Source organism: Saccoglossus kowalevskii, chromosome 2 (assembly GCF_978046115.1).
Source record: "Saccoglossus kowalevskii chromosome 2, keSacKowa6.1, whole genome shotgun sequence".
Lineage (NCBI taxonomy): Eukaryota > Metazoa > Hemichordata > Enteropneusta > Harrimaniidae > Saccoglossus > Saccoglossus kowalevskii.
The window spans coordinates 38641710-38668966 of NC_140642.1; the positions used below are offsets into that span (position 1 = coordinate 38641710).

Genomic DNA, 27257 nt, shown 5'->3' on the forward strand with positions numbered 1-27257 from the left:
ATGCATGTATGTGCACCAATATACCAAGTTTCATTGAAATCTGACCAGCGGTTCTTGAGATAATTCTGGAACAGACATACATACTTACGCACATACAGAGAGACAGGGTATCTGCAGGGTAACTATCCTGTTGTGTGGAAAATGATATTCTGGAAAGTCTTTTAGATTCTTTTACATAAAAAATTAAAGTCAGCTCCATCCCATATACAACTTGTGCCATCTTGCATTGAATAATACTTTTTATGTATTCCTTCTTTCCTGACTACAATTTCATCATCACATTGAATCCATTGAACGCCCATGAAATTACATGGCTTTATATACCAAGTTTTATTGAAATCTGATGAGTGGTTGAGATATTGGTAGAAAAGCTAAATATTAGCTAATTAATATGCAATGTAGGACATTAATACGCTTGAATTTCAATCAAAAACTAATCCGGTCTGAGCATGATCCCAGAGCATCTATGTATCAAGTTTCATTAAAATATGTTAAATGGTTCTTGAGAAAAAAGGAAAAATTGGCTGATTAATATGCCAATTTGATCATTAATATGCACGAATTTTAACCAAAAAATATTTGAGTGTGCGCATTATTCCAGAGCTTCTATATATCAAGTTTCATTAAAATCTGTTAAATGGTTCTTGAGAAAAAAAGGTAAAATTGGCTAATTAATATGCCAATTGGATCATTAATAAGCACGAATTTTAACCTGGGAAAGTTTGAGTGTGCGCATTATCCCAGAGCTTCTATATATCAAGTTTCATTAAAATCTGTTGAATATAGATATAGGGGTCTCGTCTGAACAAAGATGGCGACTTTGACTGTTGCGCAGATCAACGAGTACGAACTGATACGTTTCCAAGCTTTAATTAGGCAATTTTCATGTGACTGGAAGGTATCGAAGGAGTCACCGTCGGTAATCAGTGCAAATCGCGCCCAGGTCAAACCTCATACTTCTGATTTCCATTTGAAGAACGCATTGGATTGTTGGAAAATCAATGTTTATCAACACAAATGTCACACATGCGCAGCCCGACGACTAACGCGCTTTAAGATCAATCGGTCGTGACGAGTAATTGCATGGGAGACTACATGAGCAAACCACAGGGTGAAATACTTTTTTTTTGGACCCAGTAAAAACATAGAAAAGACATAAAACATTTTTCGTATTTTTATAATTGCAATGTAACACCTTTATAGTAGAAGGTCGTGCTGATTATTTTGATATTTTAAGTTTATAGAATGTTTTAAAATTTGCACGTATTTTCAACGCACAACTAACTTTTGCCGTCGGCTATAATGAATGTAAGCTATTAAAACGGAGTGCAAATTTGTGAATAGTGAGTGCAAAGTTGGTAGATTTGCGTGTATGTTTGAACGAAGTTGTTGTCATATTTAACCGTGAAATTATAAAGTAGGAAAAGAGAATAAAATGCAAGTGAAAGTATCGTATAATGGCATAGTGTCTTATGGGCAGACCGTGACATGTTCTAAAAGAGCCTAAAAAGACAGGAGAACCATTAGAAAAGTAAGTGGGTTTTCTATTATATTTTACCTAAGTCATTGTAACATCGACCCCGCAGTTAAAAATATAAAGAAAATGAGCAAATGTGTTAGAAAAGCCACTTATATTAGCAGATCATACCCATTTGAAAGCGTAACATGATAAACAAACTGCTTACAAAGTAGTGAAAAGTGGTTGCAAAGTTAGCAAATTTACATGGAAATGTGATCTATGTTGTTATATTATCGAGCCTTTAGAAAAAGTGAATAAATATGTCATAAATGTCCGTTTATTATCGTACTGACTTTCAAAGCATGGATAGGTCATAGGTCAATTTACGAAAGACACGAGTGAAAACGAATGCAATTTCGAAACACTTCCAAACAATAAATGGCCGCCAATTCGAATAAATTTCAAATGATCCCAGGGGTCGTGTGGTCGTGTGTAACAAAAGTTAAGATCAATCGGGCGTGGCTAGTAATTGCATGGGAGACTACGGCATCAAACACATGTTCTTTGAGGTTAATTCTTTGAGGTTAATTAGAGGTAATTTGAAAACTTTCTTTAATATAAATGATTGTTATATTGCAATCTCCTATTGTAGTGACTCTATTTATTGTATTTTCTGTGCTTTGTTTCTTGTATGTGTATTTCATTTCCAGTACTATTGTCTTGTCTACCCCGTCATTTTTCAAATTTTCAAATGCGTGATCGGTTATGACAACAACATTGGTCCAACGCTCAAATTTCTTCGCCAACCTTTCAGTCACTTTGCAAAACTTGTCACGCTGTATTCAACAGATTGCGGCCAACAATTATGACAGTCCGATAGTATTATTGGCTCTTGCGAGTCTTTTCGTACTTTTTTCATTGTTTCAACTACGTATATGACAACAACAACGGTAATGTTTTTATGGCGACTTGACTGATTTCCCCATCACTTTGCACGCTATTCTCTGCAAATTGTTGCCAACTGGAATGATTGTCCGCTGACATAAGAAACATCGAGCGTTTAAATGCGTGATTGGTTATGACAACACTATTGGTCTAATTTCCGAGCAACTTTGACATCTTCCCGTTACTTCGCACAACTGTGCACGTTGTTCCGAACAACTATTGCTAACTTCTGTCGACTACAACAGCCAATTCTTTACAGACATTGTGTAAGAAACTTCAAACATTCCGTGAACAATTTAGACTATTTATCATCACTGTCAACAAAACCTTATCGAAATCGCAGTTACGAAAATTACTTTTTAAATTGACATATGCCATTTTCATGTTTTCGCGAAATCAAATAAAAATTAGTTTCGCTAACTGTTTTGTCCAATTGGTCTGCCATGCAGATACTAGACTCGCTTGATGTAGCTTAACATTTAAAAAGGGTCGATCTCATGTAAATTCCGCTATAACATGCGCACTCATCATATTATCTATTATTTTACATCTGTACTCAGACAGTAAACCGTTGCATCGACCTCCACTGCGCGTCGGTCCATACTCCCGCTGTACTATCTTCGTGTATACTTTGAGGTATCCTCGTAATAACCTCATATTATTATTTCCTATATACGCGGAGCATTCATCATATCATGTTGTGCATCTTTCATATTGTATGATGCAATCGTCTTGATATGTTATGCATTTATCGTGTAATTTATCATATCATATTATGCTTTTACCATGTTATGGGGTGTGTTCTTGGCATATAAAATTTAGAGTGTCCACATCCCCACTAAGGGTCGGTCTTTATTATTGTGAATGTCTCCTGTTGTCCCAACGTCATCCCACTCGACCCGAGGAAAACATTAATACATACTTTGTGTAGTACATTTATCATTTCATGTAGTACATTTTATATCATATTATGTGGTGCATTCAGTATGTTATGTAGTGCATTTACCATATCATGTGGCACAATTGACAAGTTATGTAGTGTATTCATCAAGTTATGTAGTGTATTCATCAAGTTATGTAGTGTATTTATCAAGTTATGGTATGAGTCGTAAAATGAAACACGCGGCGAGTATTTTTTCGGCGCCGTAAAATTGAACATGACAACTCTATTGACTACCAACATAAATAGCAACATTTTTCAAGTCAACAGTATTCTGATGACTAATGTTGTGTTCATATTCAGTGTTAACCATGAAGTGATGAGCATACTTTACTCCATTCCTCATATTATTGCAAAAAAAAACAACTCAAGAAAAACTTGTAAATGGAAAATTTGTTTTAAAATTAATTTTAATTTCATTATTTGTAGTAAAATGTAAATAACATCCCCAATCGTACTGAATATCTGCACCCCTTGTATCAAACCAACGTCAGTCATTACTATCAATATGTATTGGTATTTATCGATACACACCGGATTAGTCTGTTAAATGGGCATAGTACTTGAATATAAATTTCGACAAACCCTGAAAATTCATATCAATTGCTACATTGTAAGTACTGTATTCAAAATACATAAAATGATTACCTACATGAAAGTTATATAAACACATACAACATTTGCAACATTTAAAAGAACATACTTATCATAATAAATCACCATAGCAACATAACATACTCTCTAAATTCACGTACGGATTTCGTATCACGCAATTCATAAACAATAGGTGTTCCCAGTAGTAGTATCTCGTAATAGCAAAATTTACTACAAACATATAATAATGGTACGTAATCGAAAAAAATGAAATATTAACTAATTGCTTATATAGAGAAGGCACATGTTAATAAAAAAAATGATATATGTACAGTGACGATCTCGTGTAAACAAACTTATTTCTGGTTACTTTTTGCATATATATAGTGATTCACGCGATTTACGCCCTCACACTTTAAGATTGTCACTTCCTACTGGGCTTCCATTTGGAAAAGCATGATTATCATAAGCGTGTACGATGTCACGTGGCGTCGAGTGCTGAAACAGAATGTTTTAAATATAGTTAATGTGCGTTCATGTAACATTACTGTTGGTATTCCCGCCCTACTTTATTTTGTCCTGTTAGCCCATTAAAGCTGCGGAATACAGGAATACGCTATTATTGACAATATATCGAAATAACATATCCTACTCTTTTACCACTACAAGCATACCTATGTTGCTTTAAATATAAAAATGTGTGTACAATTTAAAATATGCAGACGAAATCAGCGCATGATCTTACGTCGAAATAACGTAATATTTGATGTTTAACGCGATGACATGGGCATCATAGAACACATTTTAAATTATCTTTCCAACTTATACCTTACCTTGTAGTTGGACCTTCTTTTGCTATCATTACACGAACTTGCAATCTGGTTATTAAAATAGAATCTTAGAGTGAGCACGACGACTACAAGTTGTGGGGTTATATTTAAATATAATAACTGCAACCTACTAACATCCATGGAATTATATTTTAATCAGTTGTGTGTAAGTTTATATATATCTACATCGACACTTTTTTTCGCCAATAACAGAAAGACGCGATGGTAATGGAACGGGCGTACTAGACAGAATATAGAGAAGTAAATAAATATTAAATGTGTTTTTTTTATATTTACAATGTCCTATGGGAATGTTATTTTCGTGTTACAACTCTTTTACCTATGCCCATTGTTCTAAGTATCGTGTTTATATCCGGTATAAGACATTTTTCGTCCAGCATCCTTTGTCAGCATTTACTCAGAGAATTTTCTTTCCTTGTCCTTTCGTTACGAGAAAAACACTTTTTTGACAGAACTTACTGGTGAAAGAAACCACCTAACACAACTATGCATCTACGACACACAACCTGTGATGGTTCAGTCGGAAGACCACATCTAAAACTCGCCATGTTCACAGTATTACTTATTCAAAAGACGGAAACTCAAATAACCTACCCTTAACGTTCCCGTTAACTTCCTTTAACTAACAGTAAATACAATGGCCCTCCTTGAGGTAATGCATGTTATTTTGCTGTGGTGTTATGACTACTGATACATCGTATCTTCGGCCAGGTCGTAGCTGCAACGATGTTTGATATGCAAGTGTATGGATGGCTGTGTGTATAAAACACACATCTTAAACTTTGAAATTATTGAAACTCACCAAATACGTAACCACCATGATAATGACAAGAACGGCAACCACTGCAATGACGATTCCCACTATAATCAGAGCATCGTTGACTGTATCACGTTTTACAGGCTGTGGTTCCTGGTAAACCTTCTCAAATACGGCAGTGCTCCCATCTACTTCATAAATGACTCCATTATAAACAAATGTGTAGGAAGATATCTAAAACAAACAAATCATATATTAACTATTTGAACGCAAATTCACGAAATAAACATACATAATGTTCAATGATATTTGCATAAAATGAAATTCTCAAATCATATGGTGCAAAATTATTATAAAGAACAGTTATTGCAAATGTGAATGTACAGTGTCTACACAAGTTTAACACACACCTTTTCTTCCATTTTATAAACAACGGCTTCAGTATCTTTATTGATTTCAGGATCAGCCACGATATTAAACTCGACTTTTATGCTCCCCTCAGAAATCTGAAAAATACAGAGTAATTGTTAACAACAGTGTTACATACAAATGAGTCTTGTTTATTAAACAGTCTGCAGATATTCGAATGTAAACGATCCCTACCTTCATATTATCAATCATAGTGTCGGGAATTTGAAAATTCAGTGATATGCTCTTTGAAATTGACCTGTAATGCAAATAACAAACCATTATAAATGCATATGTATCTTTTATTCACTATGTGTATACTTTTTTTATTTTATTACATAGTAATGTCATTTATTGTCTAGGTTCGTTTTGAAATTATGACTTGCATTGCAATTGGAAAGTTTTTACAGGTGGATTGGCATTACTCACTCTTCAAAATCATCCACATCGTCCGCAATAACACCATAGTCTCCTTTCAGGTGGAAAGTGACGGAAACCGCTCTGTAATATAATGTACAATTATAAACAGAAACAAAATTACAAATCAGAATTATATGATTGTAGTTGCGTAGACTGGATATGTGTTCTAAATGAACAATAATTGTAATTGTAAAAAAGGAGGAATACCACTATACTTACACCAATTCTTCGTCGTTTGCTGTGATATATGTGAAGGAAAATAAGAAATGAAATATTATGTATACATGTATTTTCATAACAATCTTCTAACGTATTCAACAATGAACATCTTGTGAAGGTATTATCATCGAACATTTCCATTCAATAAATCATCACGTTTCCCAGTTAATCGTAATTATCTTGTGAACAGACATTATATATAATTAATAATCATTACTCACGACATTCTCTATTGGAGCAAACCCATTCTTTTTGATTGCAATAACTGAAATAAATATCAGTGAAACTGTATTCAATATGTGGATATGCGTCTCTAAACCAATATTTACCAGTATGTGCGTTTTATCGATATAGGACTCATAGCAACGTGTACAACACGTGTAAAATACATTGTTTCTTTGTTTGTTTTAACACACTCGCTGTGCGACGACCACCGCCCTTTAACGCCTACAATACAGTGGTATAAACGAATGAGTTGAAAGATGTGAAACGTAAATAATTTATCACATGAAATCTTACCATGTGTTGCATTCATTTGGTCTATATTCACCTTGTTTGTATGCCATATCTGAATAATAACATGATGTTGCGTCTCCTGAAATACAAAATCCATATATATAATTGTCTGGCCTTATACAGTCTCATTGACAGACGTTAACATTTACGTCAACTTAATATATAATTTATAAAGTTGAATCGCTGAAATTAACCAATTCATTAGTAGAAGATTTACTGAAAAATAATCGTCATATAAATTAAAGGGCGCTGGTCGTCGAGCCGCGCATGCGCGAGTTATAAGAGTCTTACATAAACAAAGACAGCCTAAGACGTTACCAAGCTTTAATTAGGTATTTGTCAGGTGATTCGAAGGTATTGAAGGAGTCACTGACCGTATTTACTGCAAATCGCGCCAAGGTCAAACATCATACTTTCCATTAGAAGAGCGCACTGGATTGTTGGAAAATAAATGTTTATCAACAGAAATTTCGCACATGTGTAGCGCAACGACCACCGCCCTTTAAATATATGTGTTTCTTACCACAATAAATGTTCGTACAGGACCATACACCATTGCTACAAGTACTGAAACAACAAATAACAATGATTGGATCAGTATAGAAACAATATCAATGATAGTATCGACATTCAGTGAGCATAACCGTCAGTAAAGACACTGTGAGTTGATAAATAAATAAATAGTAGCATACAACATTATGGGAGAATTACCATGAATTACAGTCGCCGTCTTCCTCGGAACCTTCCAGTAATTCACCATGGGGATAGTCATGTCCATCCCTAAACGTACACGGTCGTTTCTCTGCAATAGAACACACGTGGGTACCAAATTGACATACTTATCTAGTGTGAATATATTATTGAATCGAAGCACAAACATTGCTGATGTGTTGCTCCTCTTATTTTTTTCACATTGAGTGAGTTCGTAGAAATGATAATGAAATTATTTTGATATTGGTTATGAGCTTACAATAAAGTAAAATATCATCAAAATAATCAGAATATCGTTAACATATCTGGCAGACCTGCTGAAACTGAAATAGTAGTGTTGAGAGTAGTGAACATTATGTTACATTATATTACTTTTATGATAGAAGTGAACATTATGTTACATTATATTACTAATATGATAGAAGTGAACATTATGTTGCGTTGTATTATATATTATGATAGAAGTGAACATTATGTTGCGTTGTATTATATATTATGATAGAAGTGAACATTATGTTACGTTATATTATATATTATGATAGAAGTCAACATTATGTTACGTTATATTATATATTATGATAGAAGTCAACATTATGTTACGTTATATTATATATTATGATAGAAGTCAACATTATGTTACGTTATATTATATATTATGATGGAAGTGAACATTATGTTACGTTATATTATATATTATGATAGAAGTGAACATTATGTTACGTTGTATTATCTATTATGATAGAAGTGAACATTATGTTACGTTATATTATATATTATTATAGAAAGAAGTGAACATTATGTTACGTTATATTATATATTATGATAGAAGTGAACATTATGTTACGTTATATTATATATTATGATAGAAGTGAACATTATGTTACGTTATATTATATGTTATGATAGAAGTGAACATTATGTTACGTTATATTATATATTATGATGGAAGTGAACATTATGTTACGTTATATTATATATTATGATAGAAGTGAACATTATGTTACGTTGTATTATATATTATGATAGAAGTGAACATTATGTTACGTTATATTGTCTGTTATTATAGAAGTGAACATTATGTTACGTTATATTATATGTTATGATAGAAGTGAGCATTATGTTACGTTACGTTATATTATATATTATGATAGAAGTGAACATTATGTTACGTTATATTGTCTGTTATGATAGAAGTGAACATTATGTTACGTTATATTATATATTATGATAGAAGTGAGCATTATGTTACGTTATATTATATGTTATGATAGAAGTGAGCATTATGTTACGTTATATTGTCTGTTATGATAGAAGTGAACATTATGTTACGTTATATTATCTATTATGATAGAAGTGAACATTATGTTACGTTATATTATATAGTATGATAGAAGTGAACATTATGTTACGTTATATTATATATTATGATAGAAGTGAACATTATGTTACGTTATATTATATATTATGATAGAAGTGAACATTATGTTACGTTATATTATCTATTATGATAGAAGTGAACATTATGTTACGTTATATTATATATTATGATAGAAGTGAACATTATGTTACGTTATATTATATATTATGATAGAAGTGAGCATTATGTTACGTTATATTATATATTATGATAGAAGTGAACATTATGTTATGTTATATTATATATTATGATAGAAGTGAACATTATGTTACGTTATATTATATATTGTGATAGAAGTGAACATTATGTTACGTTATATTATATATTATGATAGAAGTGAGCATTATGTTACGTTATATTATTTATTATGGTAGAAGTGAACAGTTATTAACTTTTTTTTATATAGTAGGCTGTAGAGAAAAGATACGAATACGAAATGCCCAGGAAAATTTTTAAAAACTATTATAACCTACCATCACAGTCGATGTTCATTCCATTGGCATCATAGAACTCTGCAAAACATCCACCACAGTAGTTATCGCGGCATATAGCATTGGGATCAAAAGCACACTGTGTAACATCACATGGTTTCGCCGTACACTGAACAAATTGCTGGTTGTCTGGGCAACCAGGACAGCACATAGAGGGGCCATCAGCAAACGTTTGGCAGTAATGTTCAATTGGACACTGATTGGTATCCGGACTGCACGCCATATTAGTTCCATCTTCGTTCATCGATGCTTCTCCTCTGGGACACACATTTTTTTCATCTAAATTGCAAACATATTCCATACGTTGAGATTAGAAAGGATATTTCACTATTTGAATTTGTATGTACAAATGACAGTTGGACTGTAGACATTAAATATCTATCATGTGATAGTTTTGATCACAATAGTAAATCTATATTGGGTGTATAACACTTTTAGAAACTAGATACTTTCTGCTCTTCTTCATTACATAAGCGCCCCCTCATCCTACACAATGACATAAACTTACCATCACAATTGACTTTCATTCCATATTCATCATAGAATTCTGCAAAACATCCACCACAGTAGTTGGCGTGGCATTCAGCATTGGGATTAGAAGCACACTGTGATACCCGACATGGGTTTGTTGCACACTGTACTGTCTGCTGGCCGTCGGGACAACCTGGACAACACACATCAAGGCCACCAGTAGACATCTTGCAGTGATGTCCGGGCGGACACTGATCATGGTTTGGCATATTACCACAAAAAAGTACAGTTCCATCTTCGTCTTTTGCTGGTTTGCCGTCTGCACATGGATTGTCTAATCACAAAATAAATTAGGTTTATAATTTATTATGTTCATGTTGAAGTGTTTCTAACCTAAGTCATCATGATGATTGTATGTATACTGATTCGACACTGAGAGCCTGTATGAACTACACAATATGCCCGATTCGCATTGTATGTTATGCTAATAAAAGTACTATACTCACACTCCTCGCATAATCTTCCAAAGAATCCATCTGCGCAAACACAAACTCCGTGTGAGCAAAGACCACCATTATAACATACAATAGTGTCACTGCAGACAATGTCTGTGAATGAGAAGACAGTTATATTTAAATAATTACTTTGAATTCCCATTGAATATAATTGAACAACAATTAGAATAACACTTTAAGATTATGTTATGGATCTGCATACAACGGAACACGTGTTGGTAGATAAGATATGTACTAGTTGCCAGGCTGACTTCTGAAATGCTTAATATATTTAATCTTGTTTTGGACATTATTTGAACTCTGACAAATAGTTATTTCTAGTGTGTGTAATAGAATTCAGAACACTTTATCACACACTCTTGGCTTTATGTCTTGGAGTCCATACATGTTTCAGTCTCTGACCATCTGACCATGCATTGTACTTTTCTCTATTGCGTTTATGATAAGCTAATTTGTTCGTCCACTGCGCTGTCAGTGCGTTTGACTTGATTTCACGGTTTATGAATTTAAAGTTCAATTAGGTAGGTAGAGTGTTATTTTATGTTAAGTTTTCTTTTTCCATGCATGTTATTTTTCACATCAGTATCTATGCATTCTGATAGTATTTTGTTGAATTAGTATGTGCATCATTGACTTAAAGTTGGTGGATGTCGCAACTGCTGCTAAAAATGGAGATTAGGCGATACACAGCGGAACTTTTCCTTTCTATGTTTCCCTATGATTTATAAATTTATTGAATAATATCTTAAATAGTTATTAATTAGAGAATTAGTATGCTACCTTATTTCCAATTGTTAACACAATTGCCAATAATGATATCAATCAAACATTGGTCGCATAATAAATTATAGTAAGATACAATTTAAACAACGGAAATACTCGTGTGATGCCATGTTACTCAAGCACACTACATTCAAAATGTCAAAGTCAAGTTAGTTGAATAGATCAAATCAATACATATATTCAAGGTTTAGTAAAATACCAATTTCGCTGACAAATCGCATACCTGGTACAGTACAACGTTTGTAGCAACGGTTCGAACAACATTTCTGAGTGCCGTAACAATCTCTGTCACCAACACATTGGTCGTCCTGTCCATTGCACGGTATATCATTAAGAACTATTGGACACAATCCAGGCTTTGGATCGACTACCTCTATCAAGTAAAATTATATATGCGGTAATGAAGTACCTATACAATGAAGTTTGTATTTCAAGTACGTCATATGTGAATATCAAATGCAAACAAAAATATAATCCACTAGATAACTCACTACTGAAACCTACCATTACAATTGACTTTCATTCCATATTCATCATAGAACTCTGCAAAACATCCACCACAGTAGTTGGCGTGACATTCAGCATTGGGGTGAGAAGCACACTGTGATACCTGACATGGGTTTGTTGTACACTGTGTAGGTAGTTGACCGTCGGGACAGCCCGGACAGCACACAGCATGGTTATCGGTAGACATTATGCAGTGATGTCCAACAGGGCAATGATGTTGGTTTGGCCCACATAATAGTTCAACACCATGCTCGTTCTTTAATGGTTCACCGCTAGGACAAGGGTTTACTTTGAAATAAGCAGAATGGATTATTTGTTGAAAATGATTCCATAGTTCACATACACGTTTCTCATACAAGAATACACACTAACACATGACATGTGTGAACACAACCATTAAGACTCGTATGAGTGCACTGTAAAACATGGATAGTTACCGGGAGCTAGAATTGGATTTTGACATGTGTGACCACAACCATTAGAACAACACTTTTGTGCATCAGGACAGTTTTCGTCCAAAGTGCAAAGTTCAACACAAGTTCCAAATAATCCGTCAGTAGGGGGGCACTGTCCAGGTTTTGGTGGGTCTGAATGAGAAAACATACATAACAAACACAGATGTCACTATAGTGCAACTATGAAATGGTATTACACGGTGCGTTTTAATATACACATTAACTAACACATTTGTATCTGAGAACACACGTATGAGTGCACTGTTCTAAAACAAGGATAGTTACCTGGAACTAGGATTGGATTTTGACATGTATGACCGCAACCATTAGAACAACACTTTTGTGCATCAGGACAGTTTTCGTCCAAAGTGCAAAGTTCAACACAAGTTCCAAATAATCCGTCAGTAGGGGGGCACTGTCCAGGTTTTGGTGGGTCTGAATGAGAAAACATACATAACAAACACAGGAGTACTATAGTGCAACTATGAAATGGTATTACACGGTGCGTTTTAATATAATATACACATTAACTAACATTTGTGCGAACACACGTATGAGTGCACTGTTCTAAAACAAGGATAATTACCTGGAACTAGGATTGGATTTTGACATGTGTGACCACAACCATTAGAACAACACTTCTGTGCATCGGGACAGTTTTTGTTCAGTTGAGTACCCCCCGAGTATATGAGTTTAACACACAAATTTGAATGTATATCAATGCGCGGGGAACGATTGTAATCCCTTTATTGCAACCGATGCATTAGCATGTATAACCAAGAGCGAGTAGTCAGCTTTTTCTGATATTGCCAATACTGGTGTAATTAATTAAATAATTTTATTATTGTAATTACTATTTGTTTTAAAAGAAGACAGACCACCTTTATTTGTTTTTTAAAATGCGGGAAATTAGCTTGTAGGCTCCATTTTGTAGCCCTACATTTCAAGTTTTTTTAAAACTGTTGCCTAGATGAAGGTAAACTGTAGCATGTAACAAATCAAATGTAGCCATTGTAAATTACCTTCACAATTAACATTATCAAACACAATTTTATACCAGGCACAGTAATCAGCGTAACAACGTGCACACGTGTGTTGTCGAGCACGTGCAGAGGAAGACAAGCACCTTCAAGGCATTACCAATGTATTGCCAAATTTAATGTACCACATATAATTTGTCTACATTCAGTAACGAACATTCGTAATAGTTACGTAAGTAGTAGATGAAAATACTGATATAATGCAGAACATACCAGTACAATCCACTTTGTTTCCATACTCATCAATATATTCCGCGATACATCCCGAGACATGGCAGTAATTAGGAACACATGTAGCAGTTGGATAAGTTGGACAGGAAGCTAAGAGGCATGGATTCAGTTTGCATTCAAAAGCCAGTGGTCCATATGGACACATCATATCTGCAAAATAGAGGCGATTGCCAATTAAGTAATATATTTAAATTATGTTATAATAATACTAAGTATATAAACGATGTTTTTTATATGTGGGCCTGTCAATCCATGCCATTGATCGCCACACTAACAGGGATTATTGTCTACAATAATTCATCTTTAAACATAACCAGACGAGACACTGATGCCTGGCAATTTGTTGAATCTTTGGGTACATCATTGTCGTTATGTATGTGTGTCGTTATTAACACTTGGGCATGATCAGATATTATATAATGTTTAATGTGACCCAGACAATCTATAATTTCGTTCAGTTGTATTATTTGTCCATAAACCCAGTATAAACAATAATGATTCAATTACTTACCAAGACAGTCCACAATGTTGTCCTGTTCGTCAAAGAATTCTGGGAAGCATTCGTTGTATATTCCATGTTGACATATGTTAACTTCACATCGTGCATTAGGGTGCGCTGGGCACAGTGTTGTGTCACAATGATTACTCACACATGGAAGAGGTTCTACGCCATCATCACAACCTATGTGTAAGAATTAAGTTAGAAAGGAGAAATAACATATCCAACCGTATATCAGTAACTGTCACACAGGGGAGAACACACGTTTATGAATATAATACAACTACATCCTGATCACACTGACAATACATTACAAAATATAAACATTTTCAAGAATAGTGGGTATATAGTTAGTATATATACATAGTTCATTATAGTAATTACACAATGTGCCTCCAAATAACCATGCAGGAAATAATGAAAACACGTATATACAGATACAAACTTACTGAGTATACGTTCGCAGTGAGTGCCATAGAACCCATCAGCGCACATGCAAAGTGGTGTTTTTCCGTTGATATTATAACACACACCATTATTTTGGCAGGGGTCTGGTGAACACGGATCTACAAAAAAAGGTATCCGGGTGTATTACATCATATTTTGATGGCATGAATGATACGAGTTACAATTGACAAACTACCAATATTATATTTTCACTATATTTTCATTATCTACGCCGATCAATGGAAGATTTTCTCATCATTAAGTGTAACTATAGTCACATCTTGAACACTGAAAACACAGATAATTGAAATTTATCCGAAAAGGAAACATTTACATACCTTCACATTGTATTCTGATGTCCCCGTCGAAGAAAAATTGGGTTTTACATCCCCCACAGTAATTAGGTCGACATTGCGCGGCTAAGTTAGATGGACAGGACGCTAGGAAGCATGGATCCAGTGGACACGCGACTGGCTCGCTGCCATCTGCACAACCAGCTAAATAAATAGTAGAAACAATGTTACAAATATAATAAAGAAATTCATTGTATATTCTACTATAAAAGATATACGATGGCATATCTCAAATTGTTGGGTGGTGACGCTGGATTAAAATTAATATATGAGGTACTTTTTTGAACTGCGACTTAATGTGCATTCTAACACTATATTTTTATCATCAGATAAATTCTGGACACAAAACAAAACAAAGTCATACATAGACATATTATGATTAACATTAATAATAAATATTGACTAAATACGTGCCATATGCAAGTTCACATCTCCTCGACCCAACACTTACTTTTGACATGCTCGCAGTATTTTCCCATCCATGTTGGTGGACAAACACAGACGTTTACTGATCCTACAAGAGTAGTGCACATGCCACCATTTTGGCAAGGGTTGTCGGTATAACACAGATTATCTACATAAACAATAACATTACAATAATAATGATATATATGGAAATCAGACAGTCGATCACCATTGGTAAAATCAAGAATCCCATATACCATTGTTACAATCAAAAATCCCATATACCATTGTTACAATCAAGAATCCCATATACCATTGTTACAATCAAGAATCCCATATACCATTGTTACAATCAAGAATCCCATATACGATTGTTACAATCAAGAATCCCATATACGATTGTTACAATCAAGAATCCCATATACGATTGTTACAATCAAAAATCTCATATACCATTGTTACAATCAAGAATCCCATATACGATTGTTACAATCAAGAATCCCATATACGATTGTTACAATCAAGAATACCATATACCATTGTTACAATCAAGAATCCCATATACGATTGTTACAATCAAGAATCCCATATACGATTGTTACAATCAAGAATCCCATATACGATTGTTACAATCAAGAATCCCATATACGATTGTTACAATCAAGAATACCATATACCATTGTTACAATCAAGAATCCCATATACGATTGTTACAATCAAGAATCCCATATACGATTGTTACAATCAAGAATCTCATATACCATTGTTACTATCAAGAATCTCATATACCATTGTTACAATTAAGAATCCCATATACCACTGTTACAATAAAGAATCCCATATACCATTGTTACAATCAAGAATCCCATATACGATTGTTACAATCAAGAATCCCATATACCATTGTTACAATTAAGAATCCCATATACGATTGTTACAATCAAGAATCCCATATACGATTGTTACAGTCAAGAATCCCATATACGATTGTTACAATCAAGAATCTCATATACCATTGTTACTATCAAGAATCTCATATACCATTGTTACAATTAAGAATCCCATATACAATTGTTACAATCAAGAATACCATATACCATTGTTACAATCAAGAATCCCATATACGATTGTTACAATCAAGAATCCCATATACGAATGTTACAATCAAGAATCCCATATATGATTGTTACAATCAAGAATCCCATATACCATTGTTACAATCAAGAATCCCATATACGATTGTTACAATCAAGAATCCCATATACGATTGTTACAATCACGAATCTCATATACGATTGTTGCAATCAAGAATCCCATATACGATTGTTACAATCAAGAATCCCATATACGATTGTTACAATCAAGAATCCCATATACCATTGTTACAATCAAGAATCTCATATACCATTGTTACAATCAAGAATACCATATACGATTGTTACAATCAAAAATCCCATATACCATTGTTACCATCAAGAATCTCATATACGATTGTTGCAATCAAGAATCCCATATACCATTGTTACAATCAAGAATCCCATATACCATTGTTACAATCAAGAATCTCATATACCATTGTTACAATCAAAATTTCATATACCATTGTTACATTTAAGAATACCATGTCATTTTCATAATCAAGTCTTATAATATTGTTACAATCAAACTATTGTTATAATTAAGATTAACAAGACTATCTTAGATTATTACACTAATAAATAATAAGTCAAATTCAGGATAAATTGCATTAACAATGGTTGTTGAAAACAATAATCTTTCTGTTGTTACTTTGTGATACTTATTGTTCCAGTCTACAATCATAAAACACAGTGTTATAATCAACAACAGTAATTGTAATAGTTGCATATGCCATTGTTACAATAACTGTGACACGTATAAATCATAACAAAACAAAACATAAAAGTATATGTAGCATTAACAATATTGGTGTGTAAAAGATCTAGCGTAATTACTTAAACTGTATACCTGTTGCAATTTCACAATATACTCCTGTGTATCCATCTGGGCATGTACAGGTGAATGTATAACCAATTGGTTGACACGTCCCGCCATTCATACAAGTGAGTCCAATTGAACACGCATCATCTGAAATAGGATGCAGACAACAGATTGCTTCTATCATTGAATAACTTGAGAACTAATTAACCTTCTGCTTGCTAATTCGGGTTATATTCGAAACATTGAGTTGTGTAATATAGAAACGATTAAGTTAAGTTTTTGATGACATTTAACTTACCAACTTGTGTGCATTGCATACCACAATTGAATGAAATACAACATTTCTCATTTGGCTCGCATTGGTAATCACCGATACACATAGTGGCACAGTCGTGGCCGACTGTTCCATCCAAAGGCTCAGCAACCGATGGACACATTCCTTGATGGGTTTCTGAAACCATTAGGTAAGATATAATGATATAATTTAACATATATAACCAAAGTTAGTTTATACATAAACAAAACCACTGTCTTCAACATCTTTAACTTGTAATAATTCGTCGCTTTTATTCTCGTACAAATTAACAAAATATTCTTACGTGATATATCAATTTCGCAGTATTGTCCACTGAATCCATATGCACAATTACAGTGAAACATGCCTCCCTGTGTCAGTGTGCACGTGGCACCGTTGTGACACGCGCCAGTATAATCACAGCTTCCACCTGAATAAATGACGTGAAATCACGTGGAAAATTAATCAATAGCAGAAAGTATTACTGAATCATTATGCGGTGCTGAATATGTCGTGGTAAATATAAAAATATTTAGATGTGTTTAGACATATGTATTTATATATTCATATATAACTATATTAATTATTCACGCAACATGAAAAATATTCAACAATATTTATATTACATAGAATATTGTTTTGTACTCAAACTATTTGATAATGAATTAGAATAATATGTGGCGGGTGGCACAGATGTGGCAGGATGTGCTTTTTCTTTTTAGAACACTCAATATCTACTTGTCAGTTGTTTTATTTTGCTCTTATTGATTATTTTGCCGATTATTGCCAGTCGTTCATTGTGTGTTGCGAGTTTTTAGATCCACGGTTTGGTATGTTATTTCTAATAGTCGTGTGGAATTGCTTTAGTGCAAGGTATAAATACACATTATTCGTTGAATGTGATTATTCAACTTGTGAAGGAATACAATAGAATATATAGGAACGCTATCGTGCTTACCAAGTAGAGTTTCGCAATTAAATCCAGTATAACCATCAGTGCACTGGCACATATATTGTGTATTAGCGTGTAGGCACGTACCGTCGTGCTGGCATGGTTCGGAATCACATGGATTAGTACCTGGGTCAAGTGAATACAATGTGAATTTAAGGTGATGGCACCGGTGTAACAGATAGTGCCAACATTCATGTTAGTTAGTAGAAACATAGTGTGCACATAACAAAAATAAACTTGTGTTTTCTAATATGTATTCTACGTAGTGTACGCGAAATTGAATATTCAGATCTACTCACTGCAAGGATTTGTTGTACATGACCAACCGCCATTAAGACATTCGCTGAAAGGATACAAATACCATAGACAAGTCAATACTTGATATTACGTCATGGCCCAAATACTCCATCAACCGTGACCCGGAACTGATTTGATAGTATACATTATAACAAGTGCATGTGTTGATTCTTACCAGACATTACAGTCTTCTTGTCTTGTTGCAAATTCGTTGTATCGTGTACTTCCATAGTAACATTCTAAAAATACGAAATGCACAATAACGCTAGTAAAACATATGTTAATTTGGGTTGAACTCATGACTGATATCTACTTAGCGGGAATACAATAATATATACACAAATCTCAAAAGTAAATGTTGTGCGGCACCGTAACAATACCGACGTGATTTGTGGTTCTCTCTTACCTCTACCATTGCTCCCTTCACAGTTAGTGCCCGTATACCCAGACGCACATAAACATACATAAGCCGACAAGCCGTTACCAGCCTGGAAGCATGTGCCGCCATTGAGACACGGCATACTGTCACACGGGTCTTGAACTGTCAAGTATTAAGAAAATAAATATGGTGTAAGCACTATAAGTGTATACGTAATGACACAGTCAGTTGTGTGATTCCTCCCTTTAACTGTGTGTACAATATATTCGTTTCTTTATTATTTAGTAATAATATCAAAATAATATTTTAAAAATTAAGCGAACCAGGGTCTTATTTAAAACAGATTGATTTCAGAATACAAACTGGAGTTAGTTGCAGCCATTTAGAAAGAGGTGTTAAAAACCTGGGGTTACTCTATAGACTGTTAGACATGTCAATAGTCTCATCTTTCTTCATAAAACAACGAATGACACCAACAGGAGTTGCATACAGAGTAACTTGTTTGAGTTGATCACACTCCACCTTTGTGCAAAAAAACGGCAGAGAATGCTCACAATAGGGGGTAGGATGTTCTCAATGTCTGAAATAGGGGGTGTTTTTCTCTTCAATATGTCTGCTCTATGGGGTACTAAATTTATAGTGCGTCCGCAATAGGGGGTATGGTTTGCCAATGTGCTGCCAGCCCTAGGGGCCTATTATTGTTTTTTTTAGCAAGGACGCACATGGTATAAGGTTTTAATATAGGGTGACCCCCGGGGTCAAAAACATGACATAAATCTTCATATAAATATGCCTGACATGATGTCTGATGCAAATGTGTGATTTCGGTACATTTTTAGTCTTAAAATGACTTCCAGTCGGGCACAAACGCACATATATATGTCCGATGAAATGCTTGATGTAAGCGTGAAGTTTGAACTTGATTGGGGAGGAAGGTGTGTCTGAGATACAAAGGGGTAAGAACGGGTGCACTGAGGTCGTGGAAATGTTTGGATGTCATGAATATGTGACTATTTGATTAAAAGCGTGCATCACCTATTTCACAAACATCTCCATAATATCCAGATAGACATGTACATGTCATGACGTTATTGACCATTGAGCAAGTCCCACCGTTTATACACGGGTTGTATGCACACTGCGTTGGTCCTACGATCAACAAGAAATATTACACATTGTTATAACAACGATTTAATCAAAATTGCATATATATATACGTGCTTCTAATGAAGCAGAATGAGTGATGGTCACAAATGAAACACCAGAATAATCATCGAATCCCTAATTGTAGTATAAAAACAGCAATAATCGATAACCAACGTGATTTATCGGTATTTATCTTTTCATGGCGTTGGTCAAGTGTAAATAAAGACCATTGTTTATAATAAAAACATAAAAGAACAAATTATTGAAGTTTAATATTTAGACCACTTTATTTGAAAGTGTTATTGTTGATGGTTGACGAGAGGGGACGTTCTGACGATAAGAAAATATATCTTACCCGACAATGTATTCACTTACCTGTGCCGATATTACAAAGTTGACCATAATACCCAGTGGCACAGAGGCATACGTAGCCGGGTGATGTACTAGTTATCGTGCATGTACCGCCATTATGGCAGGGGTTGGGGTAGCACGAATCGCCTACAAATTACGATAAAAAAAACATGACTGTTACTATTTATTTTTACCCACACGCATCATGGCTGCGAAACCTGAATGCGAATGGTAATACAACTGTTTAAATGTGTACCATTTGTAAATAGTTGAACATTCGAGGCAGCGTCCCTATTACTTTGTGTGTCACTGTACTATCAGGGGTAAATCTTCTTCCACGGGGTCTCCACACTTGTCAGGGGGGAAACTCGTCTCGTCTCTCTATCTCGACCCCTTGAGGTACGGGATCGGGAATGTCACTTATACTTTACAGTCAAATAAGACACACACAACGAAATACGTTTCAGCTCTCGTCTTAGTCGATCTTTTGGAGCACTCTATAAGACACAGCGCCCTGGGGAAAAATCCCCAAGACTCTCCCAAGGCTGGCCCAAGACTAGCCCAAGACTGGACCGCCTCAAGGCTCGCCCCTGGACTCTCTCCGACCCTCCAGGACTGCACTCTCTCTCTACTGCGTCTATCGTGCTGTGCTCGTCAAGACCAACTCAAACTCTCTTTATTCATTTTCACAATTCTAACCAATTACAAAGCAGTAAAAGACTCTAGGGCGTAACCTTCAATCATAAAGCCAATCACACTAAGTACTGAATACGTCATATCTTTTGATTAAACGTTCACTACATTAATAACTACGGATGTCAGAATAGCGACGGTATCTTGTAATTAGTTCCAAATCACTGAGCCAAGTTCCGTCCAAAACTTCAAATAGGCCTACACGATGACAGACATAACACAGCAATTCGCTAATAATCAGTTAATTAAGTCGGTCAACAGATACGCGAAAACAAATTCATGACACATCCCTTCACCCAAACTGAGATATGCCTCTCGGCATTGCACGTTCACAAATCAAAGATACCGTCAGCCACTCATCATCATACGGGTTAAATACAATACTAATAAAAGGAATAAATCAAAAAGAGTAAAACACACTAATTAAGTACAATGATTATAAAGTCTAAATACAATGGTTATAAAGTCTCAAATGGTTATAAATCAAAAACAAGGGAAAGGCTACCAATCGACTCACTTTTCTCAAAACGGTTCGCTGAGGTAACCCTTCGCTTCACTTTCTCCGTTACTAAGGTTACAAACTCTATATCAAAAGGTCAAAAAACTAAGGCGTGGCGGTGTAACCAAGCGATCAGCCAATCGCGGCCGTCGACAGCATGATCACGTGATTACCAGGGATACGTCTCTCGGTTAAAGCATTGCAAAGCGGTAACTAATAAACAATGAATAAAAAGCTATTAATCAAACTCCTGTCATATACGCTTATAAACTTCAACTGAACTCACAATTCGTTAATCTAAACAAAAGTCATACGGCGTGGAAACAGAATGCAAAGACAAATCTATCATAATACATTACTCCTCTGGCAAGAAGACGGGAAAGGCAAAACGATAGAAACTACTGAGTTACATATAATCCTGTCAATCATGAACAAAAGCTTGCGTTATCAAACAATACGTATATAAGCGCACCAAACTCTCATCCCAAAAAGACATTAAAAAACGTTACAAAGGCGCTCTCAACTCAAAAAGCATCAGAAGTATTCCGGAAAACAACACATAAACAAAAACAACTCTTAAAACGTCGATATCTCTGTACTCGACAAATCTCAAAACTCTTAAAAAAAACTCATTGGGGCATTACTTTCCCCATCATAATACGTACTCATAAACTCATTAAAAACTCCATAAAACATCACAAAACTCAAAACACTGTGTTGCAAATACTCGTCCACTGAAGCGCGCTTAAATCGTTATAAAGGACCTCGAACGTCACCAAATATCAGTTCAAAACAAAGATCTGGGCGCTTACACACATACAATTCGACATCACAAAAAAACGGTAAGAAAAAACGATAGGAAAAGCAAACAAGAAATACGTTACATTACTGAGCAATAGGGTTAGGGTTGTGGAAAAGAGTTCAACGTCTTGAGTTACACAGTGTCCGTTACAGTGTCCAACGAGCGGTTCTCTAAGCAATACACAGATAGCTAAAGTCAAAGTCTATAAGCGTCTTCTTCTCTTGTCATCGCGTTAGTCCGGGTCGTTCTTTCATCTTCTTCTTGTCTTTAATGTCGCTCAATTCTTAATTATACAGTCCTATACGATACGCGTCCTTCAGAAGGGGTTCAGAAGTCTTCATCTCTTCAGCGTTGTACATCGGTGTTGTTCGGGTAAAGTCGTCAGTCATCAAACGCAGTTTCCGAGTCGTCTCTGCCATCGCTGCTAGTTCGGTTCACAAGAAAGTCACACCTTCGCCATTTCACTTCTCTTCACAGGATGTCAATGTGTGTTAAACACCTGCCCGGGTTCTCCACCACGTATCAGGGGTAAATCTTCTTCCACGGGGTCTCCACACTTGTCAGGGGGGAAACTCGTCTCGTCTCTCTATCTCGTCCCCTTGAGGTACGGGATCGGGAATGTCACTTATACTTTACAGTCAAATAAGACACACACAACGAAATACATTTCAGCTCTCGTCTTAGTCGATCTTTTGGAGCACTCTATAAGACACGGCGCCCTGGGGAAAAATCCCCAAGACTCTCCCAAGGCTGACCCAAGACTAGCCCAAGACTGGACCGCCTCAAGGCTCGCCCCTGGACTCTCTCCGACCCTCCAGGACTGCACTCTCTCTCTACTGCGTCTATCGTGCTGTGCTCGTCAAGACCAACTCAAACTCTCTTTATTCATTTTCACAACTCCAACCAATTACAAAGCAGTAAAAGACTCTAGGGCGTAACCTTCAATCATAAAGCCAATCACACTAAGTACTGAATACGTCATATCTTTTGATTAAACGTTCACTACATTAATAACTACGGATGTCAGAATAGCGACGGTATCTTGTAATTAGTTCCAAATCACTGAGCCAAGTTCCGTCCAAAACTTCAAATAGGCCTACACGATGACAGACATAACACAGCAATTCGCTAATAATCAGTTAATTAAGTCGGTCAACAGATACGCGAAAACAAATTCATGACAGTACATTTAAAGCAGTGGCGGATCTAGGGGTGGGTTTTGGGGGTTCGAACCCCCCCCCCCACCCCGGTTGAAAGATTTGTTTTTGTATAATATAAAACAAATAATTAACTTCGTCTGGCGATTTTAAAGTTTGTCCCCCCCCAATAAAATCAGGTGTGTGTCAATCACCGAGTAAGTGTGACTTTTTTACTCACCTACAGACACTGAATTCAAACAAGTGACAACGCAACCATTGAAACAACATTTTTGATTATTTGAACAAAACTGGTCAGAGAAACAAGCGGTTAATGTGCAGTCCCCCGAAATTCCGGGATATATCGGAGGGCATAATCCTGTGTGCAGTAAAATAAACATTACAAACCGTGTGGTTAGTATAGATTACGTGCAATGATACGATTATTATAGACTTCGTGGAATTGCGTCACCATAAAAGAATATAAACAAACGATTGAGTAAGATGATAGGTTGATTTGCCAAATACAAGATATTGACCAACATAATTTTACACATTTAATCATGGGAAACATATCACTATTTGTTGATGGTCTTCACAATGATTTTAAAGAATGATCTTATGATATGCCCTCATGCGGAATACATATTCTTTATTTACTTATGCTTTTCCGTACTTATATAAAACGTCCGCTAACGAAAGCACTATTGAATATGTCGTTAGAGGGCACTAACACTATGTCTGTGAATTCAAAATTACGTTGTATGTATTGCTTATACGCACGTGGCCCCACTGATGCATAAATTATTAATAAACTATCATTTAAATGTTAATACAGGTTAGTTAGAAAGTTGATCAGCGATTATTGATTTTTGTATATTTATTCAGACTTACCACAAGATAATTGAGTGCAGTTCCATTGGCCGTTTAGACATGTACTAAAAATAAACACAATAACAACTTTTAACTACGCATTATCAGGTCAAAGTTCATTTTGTTAATTACATATTACATTAATATCAGCGTGTATGATAACGACATCACACATGAGAGTATATCTTACCAAGTATTGCAGTCTTGCTGCCTCGTAGCACTGTGTGAATACGTAACAAAGCTGTGAGTGCAGGGAGCTGGGTATAAAATAAAACATTACTCGAGTTACATTAATATTCATTGGTTAGTCTCGTGAAAAAGGTTGTCACTTATGCTAAACAGTGTTTCAAATATAAAATTTATTGAAATGTAAGGTGGGATTGATATGAAAGAAACTCCGAAGACATTTTTTTTTTACTTACCACACGGCAATTCACTGCAGCCCCACTGACCATTAAGACATGTACTGAAAATAATGATACAAAGTGTGTGATAAACTTATTAGAAAACAAATCGATTTCATAACATGTGAGTATATATCTATGATCTTACCAAAAGTTTCCGCAGTCTAGCTGTCTCTCAGCTCCGTCTGAATAAGCTACGCCGTCATGGGTGCAGCCGCCTAAGTATCAAATGAAATTGCAAGAAAACACGTTATTGTTATGCAGACATTTCTGGATACCGGGTATATTCAAATGCGGGGGAGTCGTCACCTGCACCTGCGTATGCGGCAAACGACCATAGCTTGTCGTTGTTTACAAACAAACATCTACCCATGGGCCTTTGCGTTTTTAATGTTCTTTGTTATCGTCGCTTGGAATTCAATTACCGCGCATGCGCAGGTGACGACCACCTCTGCTTCAAGTAAATTAAATAATTATGAATGTTAAAGTATAACATTTGAATACAAATTGCCTAACCTGAGTGACAGGAAATCTCTGTACACGACCATGACCCGTAATTACATGTGCTATAATAAACAAATGAACATCTTTACGTACAAATTGAACATTACACTTATAAAGGTACACACATCTCATGTTTAATACCAAATTTAGGATAAATAAAAACCGAGAATAATCAGATACAGTACGAAGTGTGCACTTTTGTTTATTGTCCTTTCGTAACGTTTAATTTCCTTACGCGCCGTTTTATTTGAATTTAATCTTTTTCGCGAGAAGGTAGACAATATCACGTGGCCAAAGACCCAACGCCCTCTACGGTGTAAAACACACACTTACCACTTGTTACAGTCTTCTTGTCGTGTTTCGAAGTGTTGGTAAACTTGGCCGTCGTAAAAGCAATTCACATTTCCAGCTAAAAAATTTAAATAAAACAATAATGGTCTAGAGCCGCTGAAACTCGTATACAAATCTCACTATCTGATTCCGAGGTAATAACATTCAATGTGTCCAATACATCTGTCACTTGTATTGTGATCTTCACGTGTTGGATGGATATACATCAATCACGTGACAATGGTACTTACTGGGAGTGTCACATAGAGTGCCTGTAAATCCTGTTGTACAATAGCACGTATATGTATTATAATATCCAAAGCAGGTAGCTCCATTTTGACACGGATTGTTGGAGTAACATATGCCTGCCACTGAATATAAAAAAAATACTATGTTATAACAAAATATTAATCACCGTGGCCAGCCGCTTACGAAGCACTTAATTTTGTCCAAAAAAACGTGTTATATTTAAGGCAGAGGAGATTTTAGCATAATAATGGTACAATGGTAGATGTCGACTAGAACGTTCAGGTCAACTCAATATAATGAAACGTATGATATCGGTATTAACTGGTGGTTTGAAAGATAATGATACTTTATGTAAATTAAATAATAAGCGTGTGACATGACATTAAATTGACTCGAGTAAAAGACACATTCTTAAAACGGAGAAATAATTTAGGCGGAAGGATTAATCGTGTACAAGTAAAATAATATATAATTAATTGCTTTGTTCTGGTATGTGTATTCGATGAAGTGTAATGTATGTGGGTTTGGTTCACCTTCGATGGACGTTCCACATCTGTCACCAACAAATCCTTCCGTGCAATGGCAAGTGTAGCTGCCATCAACGTTGTCTTCACAGGAACCGCCATTAAAACATGGATTGGTACTACACTGTGAAACTGAAATGTAATCGATGTGTAAGCACACTCAAATATATCAAAAAAAGGAACATTCTGGAAAACAAATCACTTTCTATTGTAACGGACTCAGGGTGAACTCTCCTTAATCACGAATGTAACATGCGGCTTTGCATTGTGTCATTTTTAAGTACCACGAGTAGTCTTAAATTTTGACATATGTCAGTACTTCATCTTTTCTGCGTGGATAATTGGAATACGTGTGCACACATCACGAAATGATTCATATAGCAGCCCCACCCCATTCCGACATTGTCATGTGACAACGTTCTGAATTGTA

At 35.3% G+C, this 27257-nt stretch overlaps 1 protein-coding gene across 6 annotated transcripts in view; it reads right to left on the minus strand.

Annotated features, from left to right (window-relative positions):
* Window positions 1–3736: 3736 nt before the first annotated feature.
* LOC100375670 (uncharacterized) overlaps window positions 3737–27257 on the minus strand; it is a 28616-nt gene continuing 5095 nt past the window's right edge. For 3 of the 6 annotated variants that reach the window (XM_085495366.1, XM_085495377.1, XM_085495371.1), the window contains exons 3-42: window positions 26837–26959; window positions 26306–26425; window positions 26058–26133; window positions 25737–25786; window positions 25369–25438; window positions 25239–25282; window positions 25007–25073; window positions 24838–24881; window positions 24185–24322; window positions 20838–20960; window positions 20352–20465; window positions 19344–19478; window positions 19113–19176; window positions 18940–18983; window positions 18647–18766; window positions 17993–18118; window positions 17692–17844; window positions 17421–17540; window positions 15481–15603; window positions 15015–15173; window positions 14679–14795; window positions 14242–14412; window positions 13713–13880; window positions 12745–12894; window positions 12442–12591; window positions 12002–12292; window positions 10706–10807; window positions 10237–10533; window positions 9711–10007; window positions 7821–7911; window positions 7633–7676; window positions 7113–7188; window positions 6815–6858; window positions 6594–6612; window positions 6384–6455; window positions 6150–6213; window positions 5957–6052; window positions 5592–5780; window positions 4772–4816; window positions 3737–4436 (exon numbers count right to left, since the gene is read on the minus strand). In XM_085495366.1, coding sequence (XP_085351492.1) covers window positions 4347–4436; window positions 4772–4816; window positions 5592–5780; window positions 5957–6052; window positions 6150–6213; window positions 6384–6455; window positions 6594–6612; window positions 6815–6858; window positions 7113–7188; window positions 7633–7676; window positions 7821–7911; window positions 9711–10007; window positions 10237–10533; window positions 10706–10807; window positions 12002–12292; window positions 12442–12591; window positions 12745–12894; window positions 13713–13880; window positions 14242–14412; window positions 14679–14795; window positions 15015–15173; window positions 15481–15603; window positions 17421–17540; window positions 17692–17844; window positions 17993–18118; window positions 18647–18766; window positions 18940–18983; window positions 19113–19176; window positions 19344–19478; window positions 20352–20465; window positions 20838–20960; window positions 24185–24322; window positions 24838–24881; window positions 25007–25073; window positions 25239–25282; window positions 25369–25438; window positions 25737–25786; window positions 26058–26133; window positions 26306–26425; window positions 26837–26959 — 4586 coding nt within the window. In that variant the 3' untranslated portion in view covers window positions 3737–4346. The remainder of the gene's footprint in view (window positions 4437–4771; window positions 4817–5591; window positions 5781–5956; window positions 6053–6149; window positions 6214–6383; window positions 6456–6593; window positions 6613–6814; window positions 6859–7112; window positions 7189–7632; window positions 7677–7820; window positions 7912–9710; window positions 10008–10236; window positions 10534–10705; window positions 10808–12001; window positions 12293–12441; window positions 12592–12744; window positions 12895–13712; window positions 13881–14241; window positions 14413–14678; window positions 14796–15014; window positions 15174–15480; window positions 15604–17420; window positions 17541–17691; window positions 17845–17992; window positions 18119–18646; window positions 18767–18939; window positions 18984–19112; window positions 19177–19343; window positions 19479–20351; window positions 20466–20837; window positions 20961–24184; window positions 24323–24837; window positions 24882–25006; window positions 25074–25238; window positions 25283–25368; window positions 25439–25736; window positions 25787–26057; window positions 26134–26305; window positions 26426–26836; window positions 26960–27257) is intronic. The other 3 variants (XM_085495381.1, XM_006815735.2, XM_085495391.1) reach the window with 3 other exon arrangements.